The sequence below is a fragment of the Pteropus alecto genome, unplaced genomic scaffold, assembly GCF_000325575.1.
Source record: "Pteropus alecto unplaced genomic scaffold, ASM32557v1 scaffold70, whole genome shotgun sequence".
NCBI lineage: Eukaryota > Metazoa > Chordata > Mammalia > Chiroptera > Pteropodidae > Pteropus > Pteropus alecto.
This window is the reverse complement of record NW_006431912.1, coordinates 1568532-1589440: the sequence shown is the minus strand read 5'-3', so window position 1 is coordinate 1589440 and position 20909 is coordinate 1568532. Positions and strand designations below refer to the sequence as shown.

The window sequence follows — 20909 nt, the reverse complement described above, 5'->3', positions numbered from 1 at the left end:
TCCAGCACAAAGACTGCCATGATCAGAAACCTGATATTTCCTTCCTGGGAACATAGAATGACCCAACCCATATTGCCCTTCAAGGCAGACTCATGTGTCACGAGATGGCTCCAGTCATTTAGGAACTGGTCTTTATAAGGAGATGTTTGTCTGCCTCTCCATGCTCTCTGCCCTCTGTTCTTAATTCTGAGTAAGAGATTTCTGCCATTTTTCTTTCCTTGAAGTAGTTTTCACTATTTGGAACAACTGGTGTGCCCACTCTAAACTTATTCTCCTTTAGGTTCAAATTCCTGGTTTTGGAACCATTTGGCTCATGAACTATTTCTATGCACTTTAGGCAAAACCTAACCAAGCCGGAGAATAGTGAACTGACTATCTCCTGTGAGACGGTATTTGTACCGTTGAGGTCAGAGAGGTCTAAAATTACACTGGATTTATTTTGGATTTTGTTTTGTTGCTTTTTAAAACTTTATATTCTTTTAATAAAACTTACATCATACTTATAACAGGCTTATTATAAATAAATGCTCTAAATCTTCTTCTCCTATCCCTATATAATACATTAAAAAAAAAAAAAAAGAATCTTTACCTTAAATTTTGCCAGACCTATGGCAACAAGTAAGATTATATTAACTTTCTTTAAATTTTATTACCTTTTGCCTACATTTGCTGAAGTAGTTCTGCGCAACTCATCTAATTATTTCTGGTTGTTCCCAAGAGTGTCTCAAAAAAAAAAGCCCCCCATTCATTGGAACTACTGTTGCTCCACCAGGCCCAGCAGCTTGATGCACTCTACAAGTAGTAGGTCCTGTTGCTACCCATGGAAGTAGTAGGGCAGACCCCACAGGCCATGCTTCTACTTTGTAGCTAGTCCACTGGCATTAACCATTTTTCTCTTTGTTTCTGATATTGTACAGAATTATATGCAGCATATTTTTGCTTATAGCTCTCTGCTCTTTCCACAACCCAAAGATTCTTCCCTGGGAATTCATTCAAGTAATAGCTGCCGTATTGCATTTGGAATGGCTCCCAATTGTGAGAGTCAAGGCTTTGTTATTGCGCTAAGCTCCTGGTGCCCAACTCCTTCTATTGCATGGGGAGCTCTCTCTGAAGAAGCCACTAACCCCTGAAAATAGTCTCTGATTAGATATTTTTAAAACTTGTCTTTTTTTTTTTCTCTTGAAAGAAACAATGCACCATTATTATTATTTTTTTACCAAATCATTGAACATTTTTCAAGCCATCAGTTTTAATTCCTTCATAATACAATCTTATGGGTAGACGATGCTAGAATATATTTGCCTATTTTTCTACTTCTGAGAATTCTGGGTTATATACATAGCTTATTATTTTTAGCAACTATTGTATTGTTCTGTACTCCTATAATACTCTTAATTCAGCTCATTATTTAAAATTTATAATTTTCTATCTCAATTATGTCATTCAATATATTAGCAGCATTCCCAGCTTTTAGCTTTAGATACGCATTTTAAGATGAATTTCTAACTTTTTAACCATCACACCAAATTGTAGTTACATATAGACTCAGCCTATGGAGCTTCTATAGCTCTTGTAGTAGGATCTTCATATAAAAGAGAGACATATATATGTAAGGAATGAAATCACTTATAATTTCAAATGTCACTGAATATAAATGCCAGCTTCTAACTGATATATTTCCTAGTGATCACTTCAAACCCACCTCATCAAAAATAAATCATATAAAATGAATTATAGAATTAAAACAGCCTTTAGATACGGTCTAGTTCAATGACCTAATTTCAACCATGTATCCATCCATCCAGCTCTTCCTTCAACAAGTCATTTATCACCCTCTTGATATTCTAGGGATAATACAAATATTGGGGATAAAAAATAGGCCCCAGACCCTCTCCTTGTAATATAGGTGATAGAGGAGTGAATAGAAGTGATAGGGGGTATGATTCCTACTCTTTGTTGGAGAAATAACTCCCAAAGCAAGTAACACTTAAGCCATACCTTCACAAAGAACCAAGAATTCAGCAAGTGATATGTGGGTGGGGTAACAGACTTGAAAGGACTTGGCATTTTGGGTAGTAAATTTCCGTAGCTACAGCATTAGAATATATAATACCCGCTTTGGTACCCTGAGATGAAGTTGCAAAGATGTGAGTCTGGTAGTAAAAGTCTTGATATAAGGAGCATAAGAAAGATGCATATTATCTATCATGAAACAGAAAACAAATACATCAAGGTTATTTGAGTAGGGGAATGGCACGTTTTAGATGCTTTTTTTATAACATTATGTAGGATACATTATAGGCTGGAGGCAAGAGTTAAGGAAGGCTTTTCTTTGTCAGCGTGACAGACTATTTTGTCAATAAACATATGACTCATTATACTTAGATCTATGTGAGATGAAACAGGTTCATCTCAATTTGTCCAAAGTTTTTGGGAAAATAGTAAGCTTTCTGTTATTTCTTTTGTTTATTTGTCTGTGAGATGTGGTAGACAGGCTCTCTTTTTCTCTCAATTAAAGCTTTAAATAGATAGAAAATAGAAAAAGTTGAAAAAGGTTATCAGGAACCTCTTTTACCTAGGTTTTATCTGCCATTTAGAAGATAAGTGATCCAAAGCTATAAAACTCAGTATCTCACAAATCCTGTGTTTCATTTGGTTGGATGGTCACGAGAATGCCTCAGGCTTCCTTTGACCATTAACAGACCAGTTGTGAGTCACAGTCTGAACATGAGGAAATGCTCATTTACTTTTTCATAGTCATAGTCATGGCAGTGAGACTTTTTATGCCCAGAGTACTAACCTGGCCTAAAGTGCCTATTGAGAAGGTTATTTTCTGCCATAGGCAGGGAGCAGAATGTCAAAATGCAATTCCGAGAGCTCCGTCATCATTCTGCTAGCCTGAGGAAGCTGAGGTTTTACAGCCTGGAACGCACTGTGGATCAGCTCTGTTAATTAGCGGCTTCAGGATTCTTAATGCCCTGTGGCTTTGGAAACACTTGTTAACCCACAGAGGGAGGAGAAGAGCTGGGAGCAATTGTACTAAAGCCTGAATTTATTATAATTCAATCGATAACCACCTTATCTTTTCAGATCCCTGTTCAGAATCTGTTGAAAATTATAGTTCATTTAAGTTGTTCTCAGTGACACGTCTGATGAGAAGGGGGAAGTTGCAGTTCAAAAGAACTGATTAATGATAGTCTTCAGACCCACGTGTGCACTTTGCCAGGTGATGTGGAAGGGCTCATGTAGAATGCCCAGGAGTCTCATTTTCTGATCTGCCAAGAGAAACACCGCCAACTCCCACCTCCACCCTCTACCATTTTCACCGCACAGAACTGGCATTCAACAAACCCACAATTCTCCTTAATACAATTCTCATGACATAACCTGACCAACCACATGAAACCTAATCAAGAAAACAACCGTTGTCACTGGCAACAGATATAGGAGTTGCATCACAAGTAAACCACATTTTTTATTCCACAGAGCAGAATGTTAGAATATAATCTGCAAAAACATGGCATTAACCTTTATTAAATACGTGATATCATTAAAAAAAAACTGCACAGAAAAGTCTATGTCAAATTTTAAGAGAACACAAGTAAAAGTTAGTTGTTTTGACATCCATTTCATAATTGCTATTACACACTATTTCATTAGAAATACAGCCACCTGTCTGTCTGCTAAACGTAAGCAGCAGCAGCACATCCTCATCCTCATCCTCATCCTCTTAAATAACAGCAAGAAAGTGAAAGGGTGTTTCAGTAGCTCACCATCCTTGGCTGAAATGCAATGAGTCAGACTCCTTTCTGGGTACTAAGAGAAGTCAATGACCCAGTTCTAATTATCTTTGTATTGTTTATGCATAAATACGGGCTTAGAACATAGGAGCTGTGCTTCTGGAGAATGCACCTTTCGATAACATTAGTGTTTTCTGTTTACTCTGTTGGATCTTTTTAGTCAACTAATAACCATAAATATGAATAGCTATTGGCATTTTTACTTTAGCTACAAGATTTTACATTTATCTAAATTAATTTTAATTGTTGTTAATTTTGATTTGTCCTTCCACCCTGTGATTTTCTTTTTTATTTTCTTTTAAAAATATTTATTATTATTAAAATATTTACTTTAGGGGTTTGCTTTTATAATCTATGAAGGTGATTTTCAAACTTGACTGATCAGCAGAATTTCTAGAGAAAGTTTTCTTAACCTCAGTTCTGCTGGTCCTGAATCAGCAGTTATGAGTTGGAGTTTAACATGTCCCTCAGAACATTGTTATGATCAATCTGGTTTGGGAAATTACTAATCTATCACTTTAGCCATCCCATTGGCTGTGTGTTAAATTCAGATTTGATAAACATGAAGTATACATTTTAAGGTCTGTATCTTAAAATGGTAATAATAGCAATGGTAATGGCTATTCTTCAGGATGATGTGGACTATATTAATCAACACCTTTTGGGAACAGTTGTCCAACTTTTTCTAAATTCACCTACCCAACCATCTAGCCCATTATGCTCCATTGTACCTACAAGTGTGTTCTGAAAGATCTTGTCAAATGTCTTCATGAAAACTAGATTCAATATGACACAGATATTCATTTCCCTAACCTATTAGCATGTTCGCCTTCTCTGGAAAGAAAATCATATAAATTTTAAATAATCTATTTGACTCCTGTATGTTACTACGTATATTCTAGGCAATTCACAATTAATTGCTTAAGTAATTTATCCAAGAGTTTGCTAGGGATTAGCATAAAAGTTATCAGTTTCTAATTCTTGGAAACTCTATTCTGTTCTTTCGAATATGAGGTTCTTAAACACTTCTTCAAGTTCCAATACCTGTGCCTCTCTGGGATTTCTAAGTATTCCTTTAGCGTGTAGCTCTTATCTTTGAAAAAGGGGTAGGATGGCATTGCATTGAACATCTAAATGGTAAAAAAAAAAAAAAAAGCATAAAGTGTATGTGCTTTTGTAGAACATATGTACTCAGCCTCACATATTCATGAGTGTGTACTGATTTTACATCAAACCATTCCTGATGATTTCTTTCTCTTCATTCAAATACTACCACCATCTAACTAATACTTAAAGTATTAGGTGATCTGTTCTGAGGAACAGTTAATTTTCCTAATGGAAGGGCACCTCTGTAGTCATCTATTCCATCACCATCATTTTCAGATAAGGAAACTAAAACCTAGAAAATGGAGGGCTTGCCTAAGGCTGTAGGGTAAGTAGTAGAAGAGTCAGAGCTAGATTCCTGGTCACGTACTCTTTCAATCATGCAAAACTATTTATCTAAGGATGCTGCAGTGACACTACTGTAAACCAGGATCCAGTAAGTTTAAAAATTCAGTGCTTATCTAAACCATTAATTTTTCCCAAGGAAAAAATTCTACAAAATAGTAATAGAGTCCTGGTCAGGCATTGAAAAAACATACACTGGTGTGTGAAAGAAGGACTAGGCAAGAGGGATAAATGCTGAGCACAATATATCTATGTTACAGGAAAAGCAATTTAAACATATTTTACTGAATTGTGCCAGAACTTTACTGAAAAAGAAAGTGAATGCCTTTTCCTTCAGAAAAGCCTTCTATAATGTATAGATATTGTCATAATAGAAACATTCCTGGGAAATGCTTAGTCAACTAAAATTGTTAAAAAGCTAAAATTTAACATTGACTTGGAAGCAACATGAAATATCTCTTCCCACTTCTGTGAATTTTATGATAGCCATTGATGTGCTTAATTTCTTCCACATGAAAAAAAATAGGTGATATTCTTGAGAGGGAAAGAAGGCTTTAACAGCTAATGCAGGGAAATTGATGGCAACATAAGGTTATTTGAAGAAAAAAATGTGGAAACTTAGACACTGTTAGTGGGAGTGTAAATTGAATCAGCCACTTTGAAAAACAATTTGGCAGTTTCTATTAAAATGAAAAGTGCTTCTATCTTATTGAACAATCCTACTTCTAGGTATCTATTATAAAAAAACAATTCTTGGAATATGTGCTCAAAAAGGAGTTTTCAAGGCTATTCTTTGTAATAGTGAACAAATGGACACCTGATGCCCATCAATAGGGAAATGGCTAACTCAACTGAGAAACAGCTATATTGCGGAATACTACGCATCAGCTAAAAATAAAATGGGAGATTTTTGTTGAATGAAAAAAGCAAGTTGCCAAATTATCAGAGTGATCATTAAGTATAACACTATGTTTTATAAAAATTCTCAGCAAACAGTAATATATGTTTCTACAGGTACAAAATTATTCATAAAATCACATGGAGGTCCAGAACTTTGCTGTCCAGTATGGTGGTCACTAGCCAGAGAAAACTATTTAAAATTAAATTAATAAGATAATAAAAACAAAAACTCAGTTTTTCAGTTGCATTTCAAGTATTGAATAGCCTCATTTGACTAGTGGCTACTGTAATGGATGGCAGAAGTTCAGAAAGAGAACCATAGTTAATTAGCCATTCTGTGAAGAGGGCTAAGTGTAGGGATGGTGGTCTATCAGAACTTTAGATTTCTAAGCGACTTTTAAAATTTTACAATAAGAATACATTTTATATCATTTGGATAATTTAAAAGTAATACATTTATAGACTTGAAAGCATGCCTAGGATTTCTAGCAATAGGATTTCTAAAACATTTCAAACTTTTAGTGTGTAGATAGGGTACATTGATTTAGACACACCTTCCTTTTATATGTTAACTATCTAAAAGCACACAAAAAGCTAAAACAACTGTTCAAATCATTTGCTCCCTTCTTCCCTTTTTTGAACAAGTGTCTGCTGAACATTTACTATATTCGAAGCATTTAAAGTACAAGGATCACGAGGCACCTTAGACTGAAGTGTATTCACTATGGATGCAATAAGAGGATTTCTTTGCTATGTTATTTTTCCTTTGTAACTGATGAAATAATTACTGGTTGGCTTATGTATGCTTATATAATAACAGAATATAAGTGGTGGTTATTAGACTAACTATAATGTATATTTTTATATGATTGTAATAGATATTTGTGTTTATTTTATTAGGGCTGGAAAATAATAGTTCCTGGAAAAACTCATAATAGTGTACACATTTTAGCAATCATTTAAGCACTTCCAGGTTAGAATCACTTTGCTAAAAATATCAGAAAGGAAAGCATATAACTGCTTATATAGTTATACTTAGATTTACTGTGGGACTAGGTGTATTGAGTTGATGAAAGCACAACACTTGATGAATTTTTTTAGATTATAGATAGAAAGGTCAGTATCATGGTGGTGAATCTTGACATAAGTGTCCTTAACAATGCTTCGTACACATTAAACTAGACTAAAAGTCCTAGCTAACTGTGAACACAGGATAAAAATGAACCGTGTATCATCAGATACGTAAAGTTCAGCATCCACGTTACATACATAAAACATAGTACATAGTATTTGTCCAATTAAGTGCTTTTAGATTAATTTAATTATATCCCAGAAACATTCTATAAGTCTTAAATAAGATTTAATTTTTAATTTCAATTACGAATATAGAAATAGGCAAAGAATTTCATGACACTTGCAAATGAGTTTATTTTTTTCTATTGTCTTTTTTTGCCTTATCTTAAAAGTGTTTAATGTAGCAAACTTTGCTTTTTGAACTGAATCTTTTAGAGTATATGTACTCATTTGAAAAAATGGTTTATGATATTGTTATTTAATAAAAAATATTTTAAAAATCTATTATTATATAAAACAACAACAAATTTAAGTACCATAGAAATGGCTGAATATAAATTTGATATAGCATCACTGAGTTACAAGTTAATTGCCTTCATTTGCTAGACTTCAGTAGCATCAATCTCCACCTATTCATGAGTATTCATGAGCATCATCTCCACTTATTCATAAGTATACTCATAGATTAATCCATGGACCAGCAGTACCATCACCTGGGAGCTTTGGAAATCAAAAATCCCAAACCCTACCTCTGACCTACTAAAACAGTATCCGTATTTGCCATAATCATCAGGTGATTTGTAGGTACATTAAAGCTTGAAAAGCACTTGTGTAGCCTTCAGTTGCCTTTGTGCATCTTCTCACCAATAGTGCCTTTTAGACCAATATTTCTCCAGCCCCTTAGCCTGTTCATAGCCTTCCAACTAGCATGACATTTATAGAGTTGTCATTTAAACTCACAGCACCAGCTCTCTCCTAGCCTCTGCTAAGGTTTACAAGGGGAAAATACTGATTGAAAAGGAGCATGGAATTAACCTCAGAGCAGGAGCTTAACAATAACCTTGAGTTTAATAGAGTCTGGTACCAGAGCAACACCTGGACTACTTGTGGTTAAGGTGGAAGCATTTCTGTTTGACTGTTGTTTGGTAGGAAACAAACAAACAAACAGACAGACAGATAGATGTGCCAGTCCGAAGAAAGTTCATATGATCTATCAACTATGTTCAAGGAAATATTGGTAGAAGGCCAGGTAGGAATTCTTGGCAGCACCCATCTCTGGACATGCTAGAAGACTCATGTGAATTTAGGGCCAAGGAAGTCTGCTTTCATAAATCATATTAGCATATTAAAAGACTGAGAGACTCTATTGTAAGGCAAAAAAATGTGTTTAATTGTATTTGACATATACATATAAAATTGTATTTGACATTTTATATATATATATATATATATCTCATGATATATATATATATATATCATGAAATGTTTTTTTCTTTATGCAACACTCATTAACATTGGGTACAACTAGTCTTTGATGGGTACTCTTAGTGAAATGTGAGTACAGAGGTTTCTGTTATTGCCTAAAAGGTAAGTTAAGCTCTCAAGTTTTAGAAATTCTGACATTATGTAATAAGGATTATACCTATCTCTGGAGTTTTACTATTTTAAAAGTAAAACAATGCTTTGATTCCAAATATTAAATTAGGCATTGCTCACCCACTCTGTCTCCCAAGCTGTGACTCAGATGTTAGAATAAACTTTTTTATCTGGTTAGGGAAGGAATTTTCATAAGTATTAGGACCATAAAAGCATTAGTAAGGCTCCTGATTAGTGCAGCACCCTCTGATTTTCCATCTTCAATTTCTTAAGCATTAAATATATCTTTTCTCTTTCTCTTTTGAAAGCATTATCTTTGGAACATACTATCACTACATATAAATGGAAGATACCATATTGCCTCAGGATGCACTTGATAACAATTTTTCTTAAATAGCAACTTAAACTTGCAATCAGAGACAGCATATGTTCTTTTTTAAAGTTACAAAACCATGATAAAGTTATAGGACTTTTAACTAGAAAACTGAGTTTCAGAGAAGTTAAACGAACATATTTAAGGTGACTTAGGTAGTTAATTATAGAATTGAGAATGGAACTCCAGCTCCTGTAATGTCTTTTATAAAGCATCCCACAAAAACTTCTAGGTCTCAGAACGTTCCTTATAGTTACATATGAAAAGTGTTATCCCTGAAAGTACAATTTGCTTATGAGGAATCATTGTCTATATATGTTAAACTTTAGAAAGCAAATTAACAACTACCATTATAAACCTCTGAATTATGGACACTTTCAGTAAAATATACTATTGTGTCTCATAAAACTATACCCTGAAAACAGAATGATTGAAACAGATGTTATGTGTCAGAGTCAAAGAGAGGCTGTCCAGTTATATTATGCTAATTTGAGAAAGACTGTAAAAATCCTTTCCTGGGGCCGGTAGGGGATGAATACAGAGACTGAAAAAGAGAGATGAGAAAATGTGTTTCTTGGTGTCGAGTTTTGAATAGATCACTATTGTGTTATATTTCTCTGAGCTTGGGATACATGTTGGATTTTGTTCATTAGTATGTTTGTTATGGGGACAAAAACAGCAAAGGACTCTAAAGGCCTACCCGAGTTCTTTTGTGTATTCGATATCCATTGTTTATAATACAATGAACAATTTTGGATGGTTTGGAGATTTGATTATGAAAAAAATATCTGTCGGAGCCTCAAAAATACCATTGCTAATGGACATTGATTAGAGTTTGGAAATATTTTTCACTTCAAAAACTGTTGTAACAGATTTTTGCAGTGGGATTAGATTTGCACATATCAAGTTATGTGAATTCATTTTGCTAAGAATACCTTTATTTGCATGACTTTTATTTTTTAATTACAAAGGCAGTATATGGTTACATGCATAGAGTCTGGACTTGCACTATGTGGTTTAAAATCCCAACTCTATCACCTGCTGGGTAGGTATGACCTTAAGGAAGTTAACTTTTGTGCTTCAATTTGTACCTATCTCATTAGAATGATTGCAATAACTACTTAAGGAAAGATATAAAATACGTATGCTTACAGTATTTGCGTATTGTACTTATATCCAGTGACATTTTAGTCATTCCGTAAGTATGCTAGGTTATGATATACTATGGATACAGTGGCATCTAGGGGATATTTTGTCATGAAGTTGAAGGCGAAATGCTTGACTATTTTTCCCACTGAAAAAAGACCTACTAATATAGGGTATTTTTATGTTAGAGCTTAATGGCCATCAAAACTCATTGTCTTTATTGAAGTTTGGCTAATATTTAGAGAAGGCATTCTAGTGTATCGTTTCAGCAAAGTGATCAAGAGGAATTTTGTTCTAGTATTGGAAACTTTTTTTAAGTGGATGTATCAGAAGGAAAAGAAAGATTCTTACATAAATTGTATTGTAATTTTTTCCTCAGAAATAAAATAGACAAGCCGTGTTAATGTTGCTAGTATAAGTTGTGCCCTATACAATGTTAACTTTTCTTTTAAATCAAATGTTGACTTATTATTTCAATAGAGATATCCCTAACATTTATTTTTAATCTAGAAAAAGCTCCTTTTAACTAGATTTAATCTGGAAAAAAACATATTGAACCTTCTTATTAAAACAAATTGTGCTTAAAAGAACGTATTGTATACTCAAAACGTATACAATACGTTCTTTTATAATATGAATCAAGACAGATTTTTTTGTTCAATAAACTCCAGATACTTTTTTTATGTTATCATCCTTTTGATGATTAATGGGCAAACCACACTTAATTAGATGGAATGTATAACTGATTATGGTAAGAAATGTCCAGTCGATTTTTCACCTCCCTATTGACTTGAATGTTCATTTACAACCAATGCACGAATCCTTCTAATTCTTCTATCATCAGCCCCTTCCTTCAGTTTCTACACAAATTTATATTGAAATGGAACTGTTGAAATAAATAGCCTTCAGAATCATTCTCCTCCAAATTACAGTATATATTGCCACTATATTAATTTTATTTAAATATCTCTATTTATTAACTGCCTAAATCCCAAGTAAATTTTACTGATTTTTTTTTCCCATGGGAATGAATCTAAAAATCCAACAGCTCTTACCTTCCCAAGACTACCTATCTCCCCCAAACTATATTGTTATTTTTCTTCCACATGTACCTTCTTTCAAGGCCTAATTCAAGTCCTGCTTCTCCTTTGAATTATTTTATATTGATTTAGATGTACATTGGTTACCTCTAAACCCTTGAGGTACCAATTGTTTTTAACATTAATTTAATGTTTATTATTATTTTCTTTGTTGGAGGGGTTATAGATAAACGTATTGTTTTTAATCTCTGCCAAACAATCCAGTAATACAAGTTCAGTGATCATGATGATTTGAAAAACCCTATTTTACAATGTTAAGATGTGCTTTTAGGTATATGGATAATATAATTTTATCACCGGAGTTTATAATGATATAAATTCTAAATGAAAAATAATCACAATGAAAATTTAAATAAAATAATGTTAAGATATATTATTTTGCAAAGTCAAAAATACCACAAAATTTAATTAAAACTCCTTCATATCAAAGTACAGGCATATAGATTAAAATAAACACTTAGGAATTCCACCTCGAGGTGCCCTTACTTGAATACCATGCCTTTGTAAGTATTTCATGACTTGGCAGGCTTCATAGGTTGTCATAGTGTATGTCCCAAGTGGAGCCAAGGACAGAATTTAATGTTAACTAGGCCAAGAGCTTAGGGCAGTCAGATTTCTACTATTTTCCATAGAAATATCCATTATCAATTTTAAATACTAGGTCAGCTTTCCTTTTGGTGTGGTTTGGTATAGAGTTGAAATAAAAGGCCTGACGTTTCATAGACAATCAAATTTCAGTTCTGCATTGTTAAACTATATGTCTTTGGACAAGTTATTTAGCTTTCTTATGCCCTTATCAGTAAAATAGTGCTAATGAAATAACCCCCTAAGAGTTATTGCAAGATTAAATGAATTAAAAAAAAAAGCCTGGAACAAAATTGATAATTTCTAATGCTAATGAAATAACCCCCTAAGAGTTATTGCAAGATTAAATGAATTAAAAAAAAAAAAATGCCTGGAACATACTTGATATCTACTAAGTGTAAATTTCGGTAAGTTCCTTGTAACAGCTAGTGGCAGGTTTCATTTATTGCATGTTTACTCTGTATCAGGCACTCTTCTAAATACTTTATATTGTGGGTTTTAAACATATAATCTTTGCAGCATTCTTACACAATAGCTATTATTATTATCATAATTTTATTTAAGAGATGAGGAACTGAGCCCCAGACAAGTAAACTAAGCTAAGTATTAAGCTGGGGTTCAAAATAAGCTTTGGGGTTCCAAACACACCCTCTTAACTACTAGGCATCATAACCTTTCCCACTGTCAGATCATTTCCATAGACCGCATCACGTGGGCAATTAAAATACAGTCTCATTTTAACACACTATTTACCTAATGCAAACATAGTTGGGAGAAGTATACAATGCATTCCATAGTCAAGTATAAATCATTTTAATTTATCCATTCTTTCAAATTAGCCGCATCATTGCTTTTCTTTCAATTGTGAGAAATCCAGCCTTGCTTGTTCTTACCTAGACAAGGACCTACTTTTCATTTCTCATCCCAGAACCTATGCAAATCTTATTCCTTATGTTTTGCTGCCTGTGAATAATAAATTAAATAAATGCTTTCAAGAATTCTGAATAATCTAAAAAAGCAAATTTTGAAAACCCACAAAAAAGTATGTAGGAAAACTTCTTTGAAGTTAAGAGATGTTATATGCTGTTCTAGATGTGGGTGATTATCAAAACATTTCACCCACTTTCACATTTCCACTTAAAATCTAAGGCCTTTATTTGGCTGTCACTTACAGTACTGTTTTTCAGAAAAGTTTCTGGCAGCTAATTTTAAAGAGATTTTGTTAAGAAAAAAAGAAAGGCAAGATGTGTAGTGTTTTTGTGGGAGGAATTCCCCTGACCCCTGCATTATTGTAAAGAAAATTGCTAGTTTATTCAAACCTCACCTCCCTTTGGTTATGTTCGGAACTTTACAATTTGTGCTTCCTAAAGCAGTAATTTTCAAGCATGATTTTGAATGACTTTGGGTTTGTTTTTTTTTTTAAGTTATTACAAGAGGGTGGCAAAGAATTCTCAACACAAAATTAATTTTATATTTAAAAAGTAGCATGCCTGCCATATATCTTTTGGGGGATTAGGGAGGGTAATTATGGATATTAAGAAATTGACCAAATAATGATAGAATATGTGGACCTGTAAATTGGCAGCCAGTTCTGCTTCTACAATGGAATCTTTTACCATGTACCAAAGCAATAGGAGGTTTGCAGAACGCCTTTCTTCAGTTTTAGTCTATGTTTAACCACAATCCTCAAAAATTTTTGATAGAATATTGATATATCTTATGATTTAGCTTAGTTGTGATCAACAAAGTGTCCAATCTGAGCAGCTACATGACATGCAACTTAGGAAAAGTCTAGCTTGTAAATAGTTCCCTCCTCTTCAGTGAATGTCATTGAAAGTAAGAAATAGAGCCTGCAATCCTCTGAATGCGATGAATTTCCCAGTATATGGCCCTTATCATTCTTAGTCATAGCATTTCTTTCATTTAGTCACTGAGAATCATTTTTCTCTACTTAAAGCCAGACATTTGAGCATCTCCAGCTTCCAGGATCTCATCTGAGCACTTCTGCTATATACTTTGTTATGTTAATTGTTTTGTACATTATCTGCTCTACCAGATTACAAAATCCCAGACATCAGGAACAGCATTAAGCTATTCTTTAAATATCCTAGAGCACTCAATACAGTGCCTAGCACAAAATAATTGCCCACAAATGTTTGTTGGATGGAACTAAGCCTTTAGAATGTGTGAAATTTCTCTAATTATTTATGCCATTTCAATTCACTGCCTACTTCTGTTGCTGTTGTTGCCATTGTTCGTTTTTCTTCACTTTATCTTGTTATCTGAATTTTTATTTCCACAAACCTGAACAAGTTTTATATCTCCTACTTGCTGAGCTTTTTTTTTTTAAATAATTGTTCAATTTTTATTTGCACATTCTAGTTCCTCATCCTGGAGTGGATTTCTTTCTTACCTTTCTTTCCATTAATTTTTGATCCTTCTTCTCTTCAAACTTTATTCCACCTCAGCATTCCCTCATCACTTATGTACCTGATATTATCTGTTCCTGAAATTATCTCTCCTGATATTATCACTTTTTTTAGGTGTTCTGGTGTCTTTTTTCTGAGCATTGTCCAGCCTTTTCATTAAGTCATTAAGTTACGAGCTCTTCGAGGGCCTGCTTTATGCTCCTGTTTTTGCAGATCTTCCAAGGCAGTTTTCAGTCCTTCAGTACACTTTATAGAAATTGGCTACTTGTTTTAATAAATATATTTATTTTTCGAACTAAGGGACCTTGCCATTTAATGTTGTGCAGTAAAGAAACCATTTATATTAGTGAAAATTCTTTATAAGTAAAAGTAATCACACCCTGATTTTTAAAAATCTGAATACTTGCACAGCAGATTTTCTGATTAAGTCATGGCACATATGTCTCATTAAATTGTTATATGTACATCGAGTGGTACCCTGTGCTTCTTTAAACAGAACCTCAGAGTATCCTTTTTGCAACATTTTAAAGGCAAGAAATTGAAACTTAAGGTGCAACAACCAGGAAGGGAGATAGGAAAACTTTTTAGGATTGACCTAATAGTAACAATAGAATACCTCAAAAATATTTGAATCAGGCTATTCCATTCTCCATTTTATCTGGACACATTTTGTAACTATTTCTTAAGTTAATGTGTGTGTGTGTGTGTGTGTGTGTGTGTGTGTGTGTGTGTGTGTGTTTAAATTGTAGATCCTCAGAAGTGAGATTTGATTTCAATCCTCATCTGTCTGTAGCATCACTAGGCTGCTGGGTTATCTCTATTCAAGATTTGGGTTCCCTTTCAATCCAGTTCTAACGTTTGCACTTTTAGTGTATAGTATAATTTATAATATAATGAGATTTAACAGCTTTTATTATTCACTTCCTTGAATTGTTGTGACATTTTAAAATTTTTTTCCAGGAGCAAACTAAATAGACAAGAAATAATTTCTTCTCTTTTATTTTAAACTTCCTCCGAATAAATTTCTTGAAGCTATGTTGATCACAAATGAGAATCTTAGATTTAAAGACAACTAAGGAAGTAACTATGAAAAGCTAGATTAACTTTATTTTATAGTTGAATTCATAAAATTGTATATACTGTAAGCAATACTTGAAACTTTAAAATAATTTTTAACTACTCTTATGAAAACAATCTCTCCTCTGGAGGGTCATTAGTTTAAATGCAAAGAGATAACAAATAGCATTTGTGGATGTAAATAGTGTTGTTTCATGCTTCAAGACGGCCATAATTAGCTAGTTTGTACAACACAACAGCAACCTGTGATGTGTTCCATGTGTAGTGTTTTCAAATCTTTTGTTTGGTTTCTCACTAGGTAGAAGAGAAGGGGCGGGGGAGTGGGGGTGAGGGAATTCTTGGGATTTGTCTTAAAGGTCCATCAGGCTGAGTTTAGCAAGCAGAGAAATATTTCTCCTTGTTTAGCTAGTGCTTGTTTATTCTCCTTGTATAAAAACCAAAGGACTAGCAATTTTCTTTTATGAACATGGACTGAAGGGAGATAAATAGCCCTTGTGGGAGAGGAAGGTCAAGTTCAAAGTTTTTCTTTCCTTTGGATTCAGGAATAAGCAAATGGAAAGGCTAGCCAAACAATCGAGCAGCAGACATCTGATGGTTAAGCCCTCCCCGCCAGGACTTTTTATGTACATAAGCAGAAGTCACTCCAGCAGCTGCAGCGCATTAGTTCCAATAGTTTAACTGGCTGCTTTGTAGCGCTGACAAAGCCGTGCTAGCGCGGCGACTTCCCTCCATGTTCCTTTGCCGCGCGAGCTCCTCAGTGATCTTTGGCGGGGGATCCGCAGAGGAGGGGTGACGTTAAATACGCTTCTGCTGAGGAGTGCGCTCGCCTCGTCTACACCCAGCCCCATCTCCACCGAGAGACCGAAGCAGGCGACCAAATGAACTAACAGCAGCTGGCGCCGACCTGCTTCCCTGGACATTTCTCCGGACTCTGAGAGAAGCCATCACTGGATAGAGGCCAGGGAACCACGTTGCCCTGGATTGTTGCCAACTGTACAAAGTTGACCGGGAAAATGGCTCAGCAGACATCAAGCCCGGACACCTTAACCGTACCCGAAGTGGATAATCCGCATTGTCCAAACCCCTGGCTGAACGAGGATCTTGTGAAATCCTTGCGGGAAAACCTGTTGCAGTATGAGAAGTCCAAGACAACAAGGAAATCGGTTTCGCCCAAGCTCTCTCCAGTGATTTCTCCGAGAAATTCCCCCAGGCTCCTGCGCAGGATGCTTCTCAGTAGCAACATCCCCAAACAGCGGCGTTTCACCGTGGCACATACGTGGTAAGTTTTGCAGATCGTTGCAAATGGTGGCCTTTCCCCCGGTAATTTTCGCTGCTCCCGCCTTTCACTTTAGGGGTGGATAGGGAGGGAGTACCATTACCTTTCCTCACCTGTGATTTATCCGAAGTAATCTACGTTGACAATAAATCCCGCAGATGTCCAAGTCAGAGCAGGAATCCTGGAGATGGTAATAGGAGTGGTTGAGGTGGGTGGTTCTCGAAGTTCAATTCCTTTTGCAAGTTCCTACAAGAAAATTGGATTCCAGATGTCAAATAAGAATGCAATTTATTCCCATACTTACACGTGGTGTTTCTTTGATTTCTTAAACTAATATCCCTGCCAGATTCAGCAACAGCCTAGGAAAGAAAGGACCCAAAAAGAGAGGAGGAAAATCATAATTTGCTCTCTTTTCTGCATGAAAAGAGATGAACAGAGATGTGTAGTGTGTGTGTGTCTGTGTGTATGTGTGCAATGGTCTGTCCCTGTAAAACCTCTCCTCACTACTGACTTTAATATGTTTGTAATTTCAAATATGCTTTTCAAAAGGAAGGGAAAATGGATTTAGGAATTCTGTCTAGAAAGTTGCAGAATGGTACTTGATAATATTGTTGTGTTCTCTGAATATAGATTCTTTGAATCTCGTGTCAATATATAATTTTCTTTATGAATATTTTTATCTTTATAATAAGTGAATTTGTTTTATGTATGTACTTCCATGAATTTTTCTAGACAACTCTTGATATTTTTATACTTTTATAAAAACAACTGTTAAGATAAACCATGTGTGAGCTTATTATGGTGTCTCTGCCCCAGAAGAGGCAATTCTAGGCGATGGTCAGAGAGGGAGGGTTCTGTGATGTATACTTTTTAATTTTAGATAGTAGTAGGTTCTATACACTACTTCCACATTGTGGTAAAATGAATATTAATTATGATAGAGAAACAGGCATTACAAAAAGAAATGAGTTTGTTAGTTGAGAAACTGACCAAATGATTTTTATATAGCTTTTCTATAGGAAGCCAAGGGATATGCCTGCAATGAAATAACAAAATAAAACAAAGGACAGAAACAAGACTTCTAGGAAAGAAGCAACGAGGGGAGAATCAAAATGTAAGCTAGCAACATGGCCATACCCAGGAATGCATTAATGCCATAGATGAAAATAGGTGACAAAGGAAATAAAAGGAATGTCTGCCTAGAGAAATTTCTGACCTGAGAATTTTATTTTTAAATAGCTAGATGTCTAATTGGAGAAGTGTTCTTATTTTCCCCAAGATTTTAACTAAATGACATTTCTAAATTTAATTAGATATAATGTTCATAAGAGGGGCAAGATAAACATCAACTTTTTTAGTCTTAAAGAAATTATGGAAAAATAATCATTTCCCTCTGAGAAAGATATTGCTGAAAATTTTTGTCAGAGATAAGCAGTAAAAGAAAGGCATAAATACCAAGATGCTCTGAGGAAGAATGGATTGAAACCAGTTATCAGGTGCCAGAGCAGGAAAGCTAGCTCGAGTTCATAGAGTCAGGCCCAGAATTTTGGAGTCTAGTGTCTCTTTCCTTTAAGATGCTTTATTATTATTAAAATTCCTAAACCTTACCCATTGTCGAATGGGTAAACCTCAACTCAGTGGCTTGATTTCATCCTGAGTGAAGCAACCTAGAGTTCAGCTGAAGGTTATCTGAACTATTTGGACATGTTGAGATGTAAGGAAGGCAGGAAATCTCATGAAAACAGGCTTTCTTCTGAAATTTCTGGCACTTCCTTTTCTGGTGCTATTTGGAGAGACTCCAAAAACACAATTTCTGCCGATATTTCGTTTTTGTATGTCAGGTCTCAGCCAGATCAGGGAGGCATCAAAAGAGTGATGGAAATGAAAAATAAAAATCATGATATCAATTTTCAGTAACTCAGAAGGAAACAGTGATCTTTATGGAGTAAAAGCATCCAACAAGGGAGTTGAAAAGAGCACCTCACATTTCCACGTTGGCTCAGTGAGCCCCAAGACTTTCATCATATCCACAGGCATCTTTTCACAAATATCATTCTAGCTATGCTTTCATAACTTGGACTAAGCACTATGCATAATTTAAAAAGATTTTCTAAATTATTCTAATGTGTGTGTCGTGTGTATGTATGTATATTACTATCTAAACTGCTGCTCCTACCGCCATACTCATATCTTCTGCTCCTTCTAAATTAGGTGACCAGCCATTTAAACACTTGTCTGGTATGTTCCTGCCTCAGAATCTTGGTTCTTGAACTGATTTCCCTTTCATTTGATATGCATATATTTAACACCTACCTCGTCCAAAATGTTTCATTTTTGCCTAATGATCACAAAGTTGAACAGGAGTTATTTTTTGGTTTCAAATAATTTACACTTAGTTGAAAAAATAAATCATATTGGAAGGTGTCTGTTTTAGTTAAGGTATTCCTGTCGCTCTACAACATACTCTCCAAATCTCAGTGGATTGACCTCATAAATGATTCTTTATTCCTCCTGCTTCTTGTGGGGAGATAATCTGCCCTGAAGTGCTTCAGGGACATGGATCCTACCATCCTGTGGTCCCATTATTTGTAACACATGATTTTCAAGGTTGCCAGGCTCAACTGAAGCAGGGGAAAAGACCATGGAAGCTGGCATGCGTGAGTTTTTATGAGGCAGGCCTAGAAGTACACATATTGCTTATACTAATATTCACTGGCTAGAACTCAATTCTTTGGCCACATCTAACTGCAAAGGAGGCTGGGAAACTCATCTCAACTCTGTTCCCAAGAGTAAGACAAAACAAATATAGAGAACTGCTAGCCCATCTCAGTCACGATATGTTAAAGTCTACATGGTTCACCCTCCATACCATAGTTGAAGTCATAGAATACCATCTATGATGACCAGTCTTTTAGCATCTCTGCAAACCTCCTGGTTGAGAATCATACAGAACAATTCCATTTTTTAACAAGTCTATTGATTGGGAAGTCCTTGCTAATATACAGTGGGAGTCTCCTTCCCAGAAACTGTCATCCATGGATCCAGGATTTGCTTTGAAAGCCCCACAGATGGAACCTCTCCTCTCTTCCACAAAGTAGCCCTTAAGTCAAGAGGCCTGGGGTAACTCACCATGGAGCCAAGCTCTGTTCTATTCTTGGTTCGCCTATTAATATTTTCAGTGTTAGTATGCTTTTTGAAAAATTATTTTCTTAACTAAACACCCTAAGTTATTTCACCTTTCTGTGCTATATTTACCAGGTTGATCCTTTTTTTTTTTTTAAATCTAGACGTCATTTGGATTTTCACAACCAATTTAAAGTGTAGGGTACTGAATTGACACAACACTCCAGGTACTGAGTGATACGTACAGAGAGCATCTAAGCAGAAGCCAAACTACTTAAATTCTGACTTCCCATTTACTAGTTGTGTGATTTTGAACAGTTTACTTAATATTTGCCTCAATTTACCTATTACTCAATTTCCTGGGAATAGTAATAGTATTGATTTGGTGTTACGGTTTTATTAGGTATAGTCATGTATAAATTATAGTGTGTTGCACAGGGTTAGACACTTAGTGTCATTATAAGCTAATATTTTCCTTACTATGCATTATAAATCCATTGTTCCAGCTTTGGTCTGCCTGAATATTTAGGATCATGTTTAAATTTTTAGATGGTTACCCTGTCAAATTGTTTGTGGGTGAATTGGACTAAAGAGAATATATGTGAAGAGACCTAGAGTTCAAAGGAATGATGGGCGTGTATTAGTTTCATGGGAAAGGAGAAGGCAGAAAGGAGAGATATTGAGGTAGAACCATAGGACTTGGTTCTACCTTTCGACATGTCTTTCAAATCCCTCTCTTTCTGAGAGCTTCCTCTTATTCTCCTAACTGGAAATGTCTTTTTCTTCTTCAAAATCTGTAGCAGATTTTCTTTTGCTATTCACTCAACAATTATTGGTAATAATTATATCACTAGCGAGTGTTTATTGAACACATGTTTTGTTTGATGCTGTGTGTTAGATTAGAATCTTCTTGTGTCCATGCTTTTCACCACTCTGTTTTATCATTTTTCTTAATATCTAGTACTTTGTAGTCTATTGATT

At 34.9% G+C, this 20909-nt stretch overlaps 1 protein-coding gene across 2 annotated transcripts in view; it reads left to right on the top strand.

Moving 5' to 3' along the window:
• The window catches only part of PDE4D (phosphodiesterase 4D), a 748065-nt gene that overhangs the window by 111362 nt on the left and 615794 nt on the right, over nt 1–20909 (top strand). The window contains exon 1 of one of the 2 annotated variants that reach the window (XM_015599407.2): nt 16190–16808. The exons of the other annotated variant lie outside the window; for it this stretch is intronic. Within the exon in view, the coding sequence (XP_015454893.1) occupies nt 16543–16808 (266 nt within the window). The 5' untranslated portion in view covers nt 16190–16542. Of the gene's footprint in view, nt 1–16189; nt 16809–20909 lie in introns of those variants that run through there. 2 annotated transcript variants of the gene reach the window in all.